Genomic DNA, 12909 nt, shown 5'->3' with positions numbered 1-12909 from the left:
CCCTGCTCAGACTGGCATGCACATGTTCACCTGTACATGACTAGGGCAGACTTTAGTGATGGAAAAGCTTCTTTAACACGGCTTTTTTGGCTTTACTCGTTAAAGACCTCATGGCATCTAGTAGTCTGCAAGACCGGGTATGGCACATAGTTGATATTCAATAGATGATTGAATAAACATATAATTGGGAGTATTTACTACTCTATAAGGAGGGAGGAAAACTCATGAATATTTTCCACTCAAGGTCAGAAAGGAAAAAGCCTCCTGCCTCATTACACATGTCTTGCCTCCCCAGGTCTGACCTATCAGAAACATGGCAACCAGTGCCGTCCCCAGTGACAACCTCCCCACGTACAAGCTGGTGGTGGTGGGAGATGGGGGTGTGGGCAAGAGCGCCCTCACCATCCAGTTTTTCCAGAAGATCTTTGTGCCTGACTACGACCCGACCATCGAAGACTCCTACCTGAAACATACGGAGATTGACAATCAATGGGCCATCCTGGACGGTGAGACAGGATGGTAGCCCTGCATGGGGGTGGGGCATGTGACGCGGAGGGTCAGAGGAAGTTGACCAACTTCCCTGGGGCGGATAGTGTCTTTCACGTTGTCATTATGGGATGGTCGGTGTCAGGCCGTGTATGTTTTCCAGGGTGAATTCTGAATAGCTTTGTGGCAACCAAAATGCGTATTCAACAAAGAGGCTAGCATCGTGCCAACCCAGTGATGTCATGTTTGTTATTTCTTGCTGATCTGAAGCTCTGATTAACATTTACAGATGTCTCTGGCTCCTAAAAAAATGGGGAAGAGACAAACTATTTTTTAGCGAGCATAGTTTATTTCCCTTTGAGAGGGGGAAATCTTGCATTTGACATTGTTTCTAGTGTAGTCTAAATTGGTCTAGATTAGCAATTCTTAAATTGTGGTATCCAGGCCAGCAGCCTAAGATTACCAGGGAGCTTCCCAGAAATGAAAACCCTCAGGCTCTACTGGTTCAAATTCTGAGGGTGGAGCCCAGCAATCTGTGTTTTAACAAACCCTCCAGGTGATGCTAAAGTAGAGAACCGTTGCTCCAGATTCTTACTGGTTATGACTTCGTACTGAGTCTCTCTTTTAAACAAAGAGCCATTAAGGATAGACTGTAATTGTAGGAAGCGAGCTTTGAAAGCCACTGGGATGCACTATCAGATATGTGATTTGCAAGTATTTTCTTCCAGTCTGTGACATGCTTTTCATTCTCTTAACAGTGTCTTTCAAAGACTAGAGCTTCTAATTTTGATGAAGTCCAGTTTATCAGCTTGTTCTTTTATGGATTGTGCTTCTGGTCATGTCTAAAATATTTGCCTAACCCAAGGTCACAAAGGTTTTCTTCCTACGTTTTCTTCTAGCAGTTTAATGGCTTTAGGTTCTGTATTTAGCATTAGGATCTACCTTGACTTAATTTTTGTATATGGTGTGAGGTATGGAACAAAATTGTTTTGGGGGAGGGTTGGGGGTTTGTTTTTTTGTTTTTTTCGTATATGGAGATGCAGGTGTTCCAGGGCTATTTGTTGAAAAGGTTCTTCTTTCACCACTGAATTGCCTTTGTACCTTTGATGAAAATTAGTTGCCCATATATTCTGTTTGTTTGACCTATCCGTCTGTCTTATCACCAATACCACACTATCTTGATAACTGTAGACTGATAACAAGTCTTAAAATCATGTATTGTTAAGTCCCCAAGTTTGTTCTTTTTCAAAGTTGCTTTGGCCAGTCTAGGTCCTTTGCATTTCCATATGAATTTAAGAACCAGTTAAATTCTAAAATTCTAGATTTTGATTGATATTGTGTTGAATCTAAAGATCTGCACATTTGAGAAGAATTGACATCCTCATAATGTTGAACCTTTCAACCCATGAATGCAGTATTTCTCCATTTATTTAGGTCTTCTTTCTTTTTTTTTTTATTTATTTTTTATGAGAGAGAGAGAGAGCGAGCGCGTGAGTGTGAGTAGGGGAGAAGGGTAGAAGGGGAGAGAGAAAGAATCCCAAGCAGGCTCGGCATGGAGCCTGACTTGGTCTCGATCCAACGACCCAGGGATTGTGACTTGAGCCGAAATCAAGTGTCAGACACTCAAGCTCAATTAACCAAGCCATCCAGGCACCCCTAGGTCTTCTTTTTTTTTTTTTTTTTAATTTTTTTTAATGTTTATTTATTTTTGAGACAGAGAGAGACAGAGCATGAATGGGGGAGGGGCAGAGAGAGAGGGAGACACAGAATCGGAAGCAGGCTCCAGGCTCTGAGCCATCAGCCCAGAGTCTGACGCGGGGCTCGAACCCACGAACCGTGAGACCGTGACCTGAGCTGAAGTTGGACGCTCAACCAACTGAGGCGCCCCATCCCTAGGTCTTCTTTAATTCTCTCATCAGTTGTTTTACAGAATTGATTGCATAGGTCTTTTACCTATTTTGTCAGATTTATATCTACAATCTGTATTATAAATGATATTTTTTTATTGCAGTTGTCACTTGTTTTTTGCTAATATGTAGTAATGCAGTTGCATTTTGTGTATTAACTGTAACCTGCAACCTTGCTAAATTCACTTATTAGTTCTGGTGGCTTTTTTGTAGATTCTTTTGGGCTTTCTGCAGAGATGGTCATGTCTGCGAATAAAGACAGTTTTACTTCTGCCTTTCCAAACTGGATGGCTTCTGTTTCTTTTCCTTGCCTGATTTCACTGACTAAAAACATACTTGTCCTGTTCTTGATCTTAAGGAGAAAGGTTTCAGTCTTTCAGCAATAAATAGGATGTTAGCTGTAGGTTTTTTATCGATTCCCTTTATCAGGTTGAAGAACTTCCTATTACTAGTTTCCTGAGAATTTTTATGAGGTGTGGATATTGGATTTTTGTCAAATGCTTTTCTGTGTCTACTTAGATACTCATATGGTATTTCATTTTTAGTGTGTCATTTTGGCAAATTATGTTAATTTTTATAATGTTAAACCAACATTGTCTCCCTGGGATAAATCCCACTTGGTCATGATGCTTTCTTCTTTTATGTAATGTTGGCTTTGACTTGCTAAAATTTTGTTTAGAATTTTTGTGTGTATGTTCTTGAGAGCTATATTGGCCTGTGGTTTTCTTGTCATGCCTAGTAATGCTAGCTTTATAGAATGCATTGAGAAATATGCTCTCTTCTTCAATTTTCTGGAGGGGTTTGAACAAAATTGGTATTATTTCTTCCTTAAATATTTAGTTGAATATACCTACGAGGCACTCTGGGGCCGGAGTTTTCTTTGTTGGAAGATTTTTTAACTATAAATTCAATTCCTTTAGTAAATATAGGGATATTCAGGTTATTTGTTTCTTCAGTGAGTTTTGGTAGTTGGTGTCTTTAAAAAAAGTTGTTCAGGGGCGCCTGGGTGGCGCAGTCGGTTAAGCGTCCGACTTCAGCCAGGTCACGATCTCACGGTCCGTGAGTTCGAGCCCTGCGTCAGGCTCTGGGCTGATGGCTCGGAGCCTGGAGCCTGTTTCCGATTCTGTGTCTCCCTCTCTCTCTGCCCCTACCCCATTCATGCTCTGTCTCTCTCTGTCCCAAAAATAAATAAAAACGTTGAAAAAAAAATTTAAAAAAAAAGTTGTTCAGTTCATCAGTGTTACCAAATTTAGTGGCGTAAAGTTGTTCATGATATTCTCTTATTCTCCTGTTAATGTCAGTAGAATCCAGAGTGATGTTTCCCCTCTCATTCCTGATGTTTTTAATTTGTGTCTTCTCCTTTTCCCTAAACAGACAGTCTAGAGGTTTATCAATATCATTGATTTTCACAAAAGAACCACCTCTTGAGTCCATTGACTTTTCCCATTTGGGTCCATTGATTTCCACTCTTAGCTTTATTATTTCCTTTTGTCTGCCTACTTTGGATTTAATTTGTTCTTCTTTCTCTAATTTTTTTTAAGTGAAAGCTTATGTGATTGATTTGAACATTTCTTCTTTTCCAAGATCTTCATTTGGTGCTATAAATTCCCCCAAACTACTTGGTTAGCAGCATCCCACACATTCTAATACACTGTGTTTTCATTTTCATTCTGTTCAGAATACTTTCCTATTTCCCTTCTGAGATTTTCTTTGACCCATTGGTTATTTAGAAATATTTAGCTTTCAAGTATTTAGGAATTTTCCAGAGATCCTTCTGTTACTGGTTTCTATTTTAATTTCACTGTGTCAGAGAACATAAAATATATGATTTAAATTATTTAACACTTACCTTGGCTTATTTTATGACCCAGGGTATGTTCTCTCTGGTAAATGTTCCATGTGCACATGAAAAGAATGAGTATTCTGCCGTTGTTGGGTGGAACGTTCTATGAATGTCTGTTATGTTGTTTGGTCTTTGGTTGTTTCAAGTGAGACGATAAATCTGGTCCTTGTTACTCCATCTTGGCTGGAACCAGAACCAAATCATCACTTCATTTAAAAAATTTTTTTTTAATTTTTAAAGTTTATTTATTGATTTAGAGAGAGAGAGAGAGAGCAAGCAAGTGCAAGCAGGGGAGGGGCAGAGAAAGGGAGAGGGAGGATCCCAAGCAGGCTCCATGCTGTCAGCACAGAGCCTGATGTGGGTCTCGAACTCACAAACCATGAGATCATGACCTGAGCCAAACCAAGAGTTGGATGCTTAACTGACTGAGCCACCCAGGCACCCCCTGAATCACCACTTAAAAAAAAAATGTGACAGCTTTGTGTGTATACTGAAATGTATACTTTAAGAAGGGCGAGGGGCACCTGGGTGGCTCAGTCGGTGAAGCGTCCAACTTTGGCTCAGGTCACGATCTCGCCGTCGGTGAGTTCGAGCCCCGCCTCGGGCTCTGTGCTGACAGCTCAGTGCCTGGAGCCTGCTTGGGATTCTGTGTCTCCCTCTCTCTGCCCCTCCCCCACTCACTCTGTGCCTCTCAAAAATGAATAAACGTTAAAAAATTTTTTTCTTAGGAAGGGCGAATATTATGGTATTTGAATTATATCATAGTTTTAAAAACCACCATCCTTCAGGGCTTTGGCTGTAGTCCTGAAACTGAATCGTTCCCCAGGAACCAAGCACATTCCCGCCTCTGGGACTCTGCATTTGGTATTCTGTCTAGAACGTTCTTCCTTCAGCAATACATTCTCACCTTTGTGTAGGTCTCCACTCAAATGTTAAGTTTACCTAAGAAGTCTTCCCTGACCAAACCATCTGTACCAGCAGCCACCCCACACCTGTCATTCTGTCTCCTTGTTAACTCTTTTTCTTTATTCTACCTTTTACTGGTAAACATATATTTGCTCCCTATATTTACTTGAGTTTTTACTGCTTCCTGATAAAATATAAATTTTTGAGAGCAGAGACTTTATTTACTGCTATATTCTCGGTGTCTAGACGACTGCTTGGCCATCATATGTCCTCAGTAAATGTGTGTGAAATGAATGTATGACTAAGTCCTGAACAGTATATGTGCAGTCACAGGTGTGAAGTGCTAGCTGTGTTACATAATAAATATCTATAACCACTAAAAGTTAAAACTTACATTTATGCACCTGCTAAAAATCATCTCATGCGTCACCCATTCGACTATATGCCGCATTTTGGGATATACGGAGTTAAAGAACTATAAGCAGTTTCTTTACTGTGAGACTTAAGAGAATCTTCAATATACAAACATAATATTGGAAATGTATTGGTAGGATAGGTTGTCCTTAGGGTTTCCCAAAGGACCGCTGTTAGCACATCATTCTGGACTATTTCCACAGAAAACATCCCGAAAAACATGGCATAATACACGTAAGAGAGCAACATCATTGCCTGGTGCATAATTGGGACTTAATGAATATTAGTTCTCTATACAGCCGTATTGACTTCTCTAACTTTTTCTTAAAGTAACTTTGGGTATTAGATTCGTTTCTGAGGGAAAAAAAGTTCCCAAGGGTGATTTTTAGGAAGATTTTGTGATAATGTTTATTATCACTATAAAAATATTTATTATTTCAGCAGCAGCAGGGAAAAGGGAAGCATGGCCACAGCACTACTTTATAAGCACAAATTTGCAAAGCTTGTGTTCTGAATCTCCTGGGCTCCCCTGGGATGCTGTGCCTCTCAACCTGCCCCCTGAACCCAGCCTAATTCAGGGCATTGCCCACCCAGGGCATCCTCAGGCACAGATGCTAGATTGCTACATTTCTCCACTGAGTTAAGTCTTGTATTAAGAAAAGAAAGGCAGGTCAGGGCACCTGGGTGGCTCCATTGGTTAAGCAGCTGACTTCAGCTCAGGTCATGATCTCATGGTTTGTGAGTTCAAGCCCTGCATCAGACTCTGTGCTGACAGCTCAGAGCCTGGAGCCTGCTTTGGATTCTGTGTCTCCCTCACCCTCTGCCCCTCCCCCACTCACTGTCTGTCTCTCAAAACTGCATAAATGTTAAAAGAAAAGAAAGGCTTAAAACATTCCTTTTAAATATTAATTAGTCTGGCATTTAAAAAGATGCCTGCCCCATGTTTTGGGAGTTTTAATCAAAGGCTGGTTATATTTATGCTTGAGTATAATTCTGACCCCTTCTGAGGCTAGATTCCTCTGGGGTGAATTGCAGCCCTGGGATGGTTAGGACTTTCCTCGGGCATCCAGAGCCCTGACCTCCTGCTTCCCTGGAGGCCATACCATCCTGGGGGGCACAGTGCTAAGCCTGGGAAGCCTCCCAAGGGCTCTGAATTCTGGGGTTTGCTCTTCTTCCAAATTCAAAAAGAGCAAAAACATGGCAGCTTGATGAGGAGGAGGAGGAGGGGGAGAATTATGAGGGCAGTAATGATCTTTACTGAGCGATTACTATGTGCAATCTTCATGCCAAGCACATTGCATATGCTCTGTTCTAATACAACAGTACCGTGCTAGCTACTGTTGTTATCTCCCTAAAAATAAAGCGCAGCAAGATTCACACAGCTAGCAATGGCTTGAATTCCCCTTTGTCTCCTGGATTCTCTGTTAGTCTGATTGGGTGGGAAAATCCTCTCCCACCTCACAAGCTGATCCCTGGGCCTCTGGGAATGGACATTGAAATCCTGGGAAGAGGGGAATGTGCCTGGATTATCAGGATCAACAGACGTATTCGCCTGTCCCGCTTACAACTTGCCCAAGGCCCTTCAGAGGGCTAACTGTTCTTCCCAGGCTTGCTCAAAAAGCCTTCTCTGGTTGCCACACAGGATTCTCAGAGGCTTCTGTTTACTTACAGACTTGTTTCTTGCTCTCTTTCAGGGGACCCCATTGCCCTGGTTCTCCCAGAATCTAAGACACAGGAGACAGCTGACCTCAGGGGCCAGCAGCTGGGGTCCCCAGTGTCTAGGACTACTAGGCTTTGGAGCAAGCCTGCTCTGGGTTCTTTCCCACAGGTCCTATGGGACCCTGACCTCACCTGTCATTGTTACAGCCCAGTTCTGGGAACGTCCCCTCGCTGCCCGGTGCCCACCTCTCCCGGCTCTCCAGCCTTCTCTCCTGGTCCTTGACTTTGGTCCCCGCCTCACCCTGGCTTTCACCTACAGGACTCACCATATCCCAGTTCTCAGGTTTCATGAATCAGGAAGAACCAAGCCTTGGGCAGAGCCTTGAGGTTTTGTATGTATGTATGTATGTATGTACATCTGTATGTACGTATGATTTTATTGTGAAATATACATAAATCTTAACATTGTAACTGTTTTTAAGTGTATAGGTCTGTGGCCTTAAGTCCATGCGTGTTATTGTGCAGCCGTCGCCACCATCCCTCCGCAGACTTACTCATGTCCAACTGATACTCTGCACCCAGCAAACAATAACTCCTATTCCCCTTCCCCCGGCCCCTGGAAGCACCGTTCTACATCCTGTCTCTTTGAATTTGACTACTCTGAGTACCTCATATATGTATGTGGACTCATACAGCACTGGTTCCTTTGTGACTGGCTTATTTAACTTAGCGCAATGTCTTCAAGGTCCATCCACCCACGTTGTAACATGTGTCAGGATTTCATGTCTTTTAAGACTGAATGATATCCCACTGTATGTATATACCACATTTTGTTTACCCATTTGTGCAGCAGCGGACCCTGGGACTCTTTCCACTTCATGGCTCTTGTGAATAATGCTGCTGTGCACACGAACGTGCAGATATCTGTTCCAGTCTGTGCTTCCAGTTGTTTTGTCTCGGAGTTCTTGTGAGCCTATTTTTTTCTGTTAGGCTAGGGCTGGCAGGCTCCTGAACTCTATGGTATCACCCCCCTCACTATATACCTAAGGAAACTGGTGCAGACGGAGAAGTGACTTGCCTAAGTCAAGCTAGAGGCAGAGCAGGCCCAGGGCGCCATAACTCTGCCGAGCACATCCCCCTTCCTGTCCTGTTTGCGCCTAAACCTTGGCCCTGCAGGGAAGGGTATTGACCGCATCCTCCGCAATCCTACCTACAGCGGGGATGGGTGTCGCTGGGCTTCTCACCTGTATGGTTCCCAGTCCCACCCTCTTCCCAGCCTTGCATCTTTCTTCCACCAACGGAGAACAGCAGCGGCCCTAACTCTCCCGACACCTCTTCCCACTGTGGGCTCCCGGGCCCAGCTCTGCAGCCGCCCTGGCCCCCTGTGTCCCCATTGACAGTTTGGTCTTTGCAGAGTGAAAGCTCCAGCCCTTCTCCTGCACCCTCAGAAGCTGGGATGTTTCCACCCTGGCTTCTGCCCAAACCTCAGACACAAGTGCTGTTGTCTTCTCGGAGCAGCCTGGACCTGGCTTTTCCCTGAACACTTGAATCCACATTCTTTCTGGGGAGGAGGAGGGAAGGAGGACATTGGAAGGGCAGCAAGAGGAAAAGGAACATTTATTGAGTGTATTTTTCTGAGCTAGAGCTTCAGAGTAAGCACCACCCTGTGGCCCCCCAACTAAAAGTGGGGTACAGCCAGAGCTGGCCTGTCGTTCCACCTTTCCACCCATCCTCCTCTTTTCCTGCTGGCAGTGATGTGGGAGGAATTTCCGTCTTTTTCTTTATGAGGGAACATGGCCTCAGATTATGAAATCCAGCCCTGCAGGCCTCTGCCTGACTCTTTATTCTGGTTCCGTCAGCCATCACTGCTTGAATGCTTCCAGTAACGTGGGGCTTACTGATCTCCAAGGAGCTCAGGGCAGTGCCTCCTGGTGCACTGAAGCCAAACCCTCTTTCACAGTGGCTCCTTCTGCTTCACTGCAGTGGGAGCAGTTACTCCTGACCAGACTTTTCTGGAAGGCCAGAGCCTGTGTTAAGGACTTTGCAGGGATTGTTTTATTTCATCCTCGTAACAGTTCCGCTAAATTGAGGTTAATGTCTCCACCATGCCGGTGAGCACAGCTGCTCCTTAGCCAGTACCCACCGGTACTGCCATACTAGTTGATAAAGTAGTGAAATACTTCCATAACATTGGGAAATTGCTGCTGTTGCTGTCCTGTGTCCCTGGGGACCCAGACCTCCTGCTCCAGCGCCTGTCCAGCCGTCCTCCGATCAGTCAGGCCCCTGCAGGTGGAGGGAACCAAGATTCAGAGAGGGGAAATAACATGTCCAAGGTCACACGGCTCATTAGAGCCCCATTCCTCTGACCCCGAAGCAAAAGATCTTACTCTTGCTCTGTGTCATCTTAGCACACTAGCCGGCCTGGGAGCTGAGGTTCACGCCATCAGGCAGTGACCTCGAGTTAGCTCAACAAGGCTGTGTGATGACAGTATGTATGCAATGTATGCCCCTCCCCCTTCAAAGTCACAGCAGAGCCAGGATTCAGTCCTGGGGTTTGTACCCTAAACCTCAGGTGGGTTTCCTCTTACATTGTTGACAGATCTTATACCCCTGCAGTTAATTTAGGCTTTTGCTCTGATTTTAGAACTTCATGTTGATTGCTCTTAAAAGTCACATGACGATTTTGGACTAGGGCACCACTGAAGGCGGTAGTGAGAAGGAGTTAGCTTAGCTTCCTGTTGTATTTTGGAGGAGGAAACAACAGCATTTGTAGATGGAGTATATGACATGGGGTGGGGGTAGAGAGAGAAAGCCTTTGGCCTGCACTCTGGTAGAATGGTTTGGTTTATCAAGATTAGGAAGACTGGTGAAAAGCAAGTTTGGGGGGAAATCAAGAGTTTAATTTTGGACATGTTAAATCTGAGATGTCTTTCTCATATACAGATAGAAGTCATGCAGGCAGCCGGATGTCTGAATCTAGAGTAAGGGGAGATGTATAGGCTGGAGATGGAAATTTTGGAGTAGACATGTAAAGCCGTGAGATGAGAGGTGGCCAACAAACTGAATGTGGGGGACTGAGTGTGGGGACCCACCAGCATTTAGAGGGTAGAGAGATAAAGGGACAGAACAGGACCAGTCACTGCAGTAGGAGAAGAACCGGAGAGAGCCATGTCCCAAGGCTCTTCAGAAAGGAGGGAACCATCAACTACTGGCCTGAGTGCACGAGCCAGATTAATGTCAGATGTCAGCAGGTGGCCCAGTGGGTTGAGGACTGAGAAGTGCCAACTGGATTCAGTGACATGAAAGTCATTGGTGACTTGACTAGATCAATTTTGATAGAGTGGTCAGGAATGAAAGTCTGATCATAGTGGATTCAAGAGAGAGTGGAGGAGAGGATGAGCAGGCAATGAGAACAGAGAAGTCAAGGGGTGTGGCTGTAAAGAGGAACAGAGAAATGGACAGCAGCTGGAAGGAGATGTGAGGTCAAGGGGCAGGGTTTTTACTTGTAATTTTTTTGACTTTAATTTTTTTTTTAAGGTGAGAGAAATTATAGTATGTTTACATTGTGGTGGAAATGAACCACTAGAGAAAGAAATGGATGATGCAGGAGACAACAATAGCAGCAGTGCCCTTGTATAGGTGGAAGAGGGCAGGATCCAGTGTCCGGTTGGAGGGGATGAGCTTGGACAGGAGCAGGGCCAGGTCATCCCCGTAGTAAGAAGACAGTGGGAGTGTGTGTTTCAGAGAAAAAGAGAGGGGGTCCCTCATACATTTTTTAATTGAGATGTAACTCCATGGAAAACTCCCTCCTTTAAATAGTATAGCTATACAGTTGTGCAGTCACAACTGCTGACTGATTCACAAATCAGCAATCACTTGGATCACCACTGATTGTTCAACATTTCCACCACCTCCCCCTAGAAAGCTCACTCCATTAAGCAGTCATTCCCCATTCTCCCCCACCACCTCCCCCAGTCCCTGAAACCACTGACGGACTTTCTGTCTTTACAGATCAGCCTATGCTGGACATTTCATATAAATGGCACCATACTCTAAGTAGCCTTTCACTTAGAAAGTGACTAGGCTCTTTCACTCAACGTGCTGTTTTTAAGGTGCATCCTGTTGGAGCTTGTATCAGAATTTTGTTCCTTTTTATGTGCGAATAGTATTCTAGTGTATGGATATGCATCACATTTTCTTTATCCACTGATCCATTGCTGGCCATTCGGGTTGTCTCCACTCTGGGGCTTCAATGGATAGTGCTGCTTCAGACATTCGTGTGCGAGTTTTTGTGTAGATATGTTTTCACTTCTCTCGGGTGTGTCCCTGGCATGGACTGGCTGGGTCCTATGGTAACTCCATCTTTCACTTTTCAAGGAAATGCTAAACCATTTTCTGCAGTGGCTGTGTTTGCCTCCCCCGCAGTGTGCAAGGCTTCCTCGGTCTGTGAGGTGGGTTGATTTGGAAGCTTGTGGAATTTAGCTGATGATCTCTGTTTCACACCTGTTTCACTCAGCTGGGGGTGGAGATTGGAGGAGAGGAGGCTGTGGGAAGCTGTGGCCCAGGAGTAGGAGAAGACTGGATGGGGACACGTTTAGATTTGTTGGGTGCTTTAAGGGCCCCAGAAGTCGGTGCTAGGACTTTAAAGGGAGCAAGGAGCACGGCTCTGAGTTCTTTCCTCCCAGCTATGCGTGGCCACCCAGGGGCAGGTGTGAGGTAGGTGGAAGGTTGGGGGTAAGCAGGTGAGATGGTGTCTTCCGTCTCGGCAGACCTCGGTGCTCTGTCCTCGCCCCCTCCGTGTAGACCTGTGCCTCTTTACAGGCCCTGCGGACATTGCTGGCTGCCCGGTCAAAGACAGGCTGGTGCCAGCAGCAGAGCAAGGCTTGGCTCCAGATGGTCTGGTGTTCAAATCGTGCCTCTCCTGCTCGCCAGCAGTGGGAACCTGGGCAGGTCACCGCCTTGCCCTGCTTCATTTCTTCACCTATAAAATGTTGCCCCCCCCCAACTGGTTGTGAGTGGTTGTGAGGAAGAAATGGGGTTGTAGGCCAACGTTTTGCCTCCTTGTTCCTCTCCATTACCAGCACCCCCCTGCCCTACTACCATCTGTCCCTGGGATGTTCCTGGTTACACAGCTGAGACCCAGCCCCCTGCTGCCCTCTTCTTTCCCTGAGAGAGGTATTTGTTTGGGGTAGAGGTGTTCCCAGCTCTTCTAAGAATTCCACAAAACCATAGACCATCTCCCTGAGAGAATGTGCACCCACACATGCAATATGTTCTCTAGGTCAGGGAATTTAGGGACCCCATGAAAATGTATTCCAGGGCTTCTTCCCATTCCCCCAGCTGCCATAGTGTGGCCTCGTGAGCAGTTGTCCCCTAAGGCTGGTGGCCAGCACTTCTGTCATCCTTAAGTCAGTGAGTTGAGGTTGGGGCCACTGCCAGAGGGAAGCTTCCGCATCGCCAGGGAGCCAGCCGTATGTGCTGCAGGATCTTGCCCCCTCCCCCTTAGAGAGTCCCAAGTGGCCTGGCTTTCCACACCCTGCCAGCACTTTAGAGAAGAAAGCAGCCCTTTTTCTGGGAACAGTGCATGGTGGATGGGTCCAGCCCTTCTGCCTGACACTCAGCCCACTCCATGTATACCCTTACCCAGAAAGGGGAACACAAGTAACATAGTAAAGAGCCCTCATCCCTACTGAT

The 12909-nt window shown here is 45.4% G+C and overlaps 1 protein-coding gene across 6 annotated transcripts in view; it reads left to right on the top strand.

Annotated features, from left to right (window-relative positions):
* The window catches only part of MRAS (muscle RAS oncogene homolog), a 55401-nt gene that overhangs the window by 23410 nt on the left and 19082 nt on the right, over positions 1–12909 (top strand). For 4 of the 6 annotated variants that reach the window (XM_043595307.1, XM_043595308.1, XM_043595310.1 and 1 more), the window contains one exon: positions 296–506. In XM_043595307.1, coding sequence (XP_043451242.1) covers positions 314–506 — 193 coding nt within the window. In that variant the 5' untranslated portion in view covers positions 296–313. Of the gene's footprint in view, positions 1–295; positions 507–12909 lie in introns of those variants that run through there. The other 2 variants (XM_043595311.1, XM_043595312.1) reach the window with 2 other exon arrangements.

The sequence above is a fragment of the Prionailurus bengalensis genome, chromosome C2, assembly GCF_016509475.1.
Source record: "Prionailurus bengalensis isolate Pbe53 chromosome C2, Fcat_Pben_1.1_paternal_pri, whole genome shotgun sequence".
Classification (NCBI taxonomy): Eukaryota; Metazoa; Chordata; class Mammalia; order Carnivora; family Felidae; genus Prionailurus; species Prionailurus bengalensis.
The sequence above is the reverse complement of the archived record's forward strand: the minus strand, read 5'-3'. Positions and strand labels throughout refer to the sequence as shown.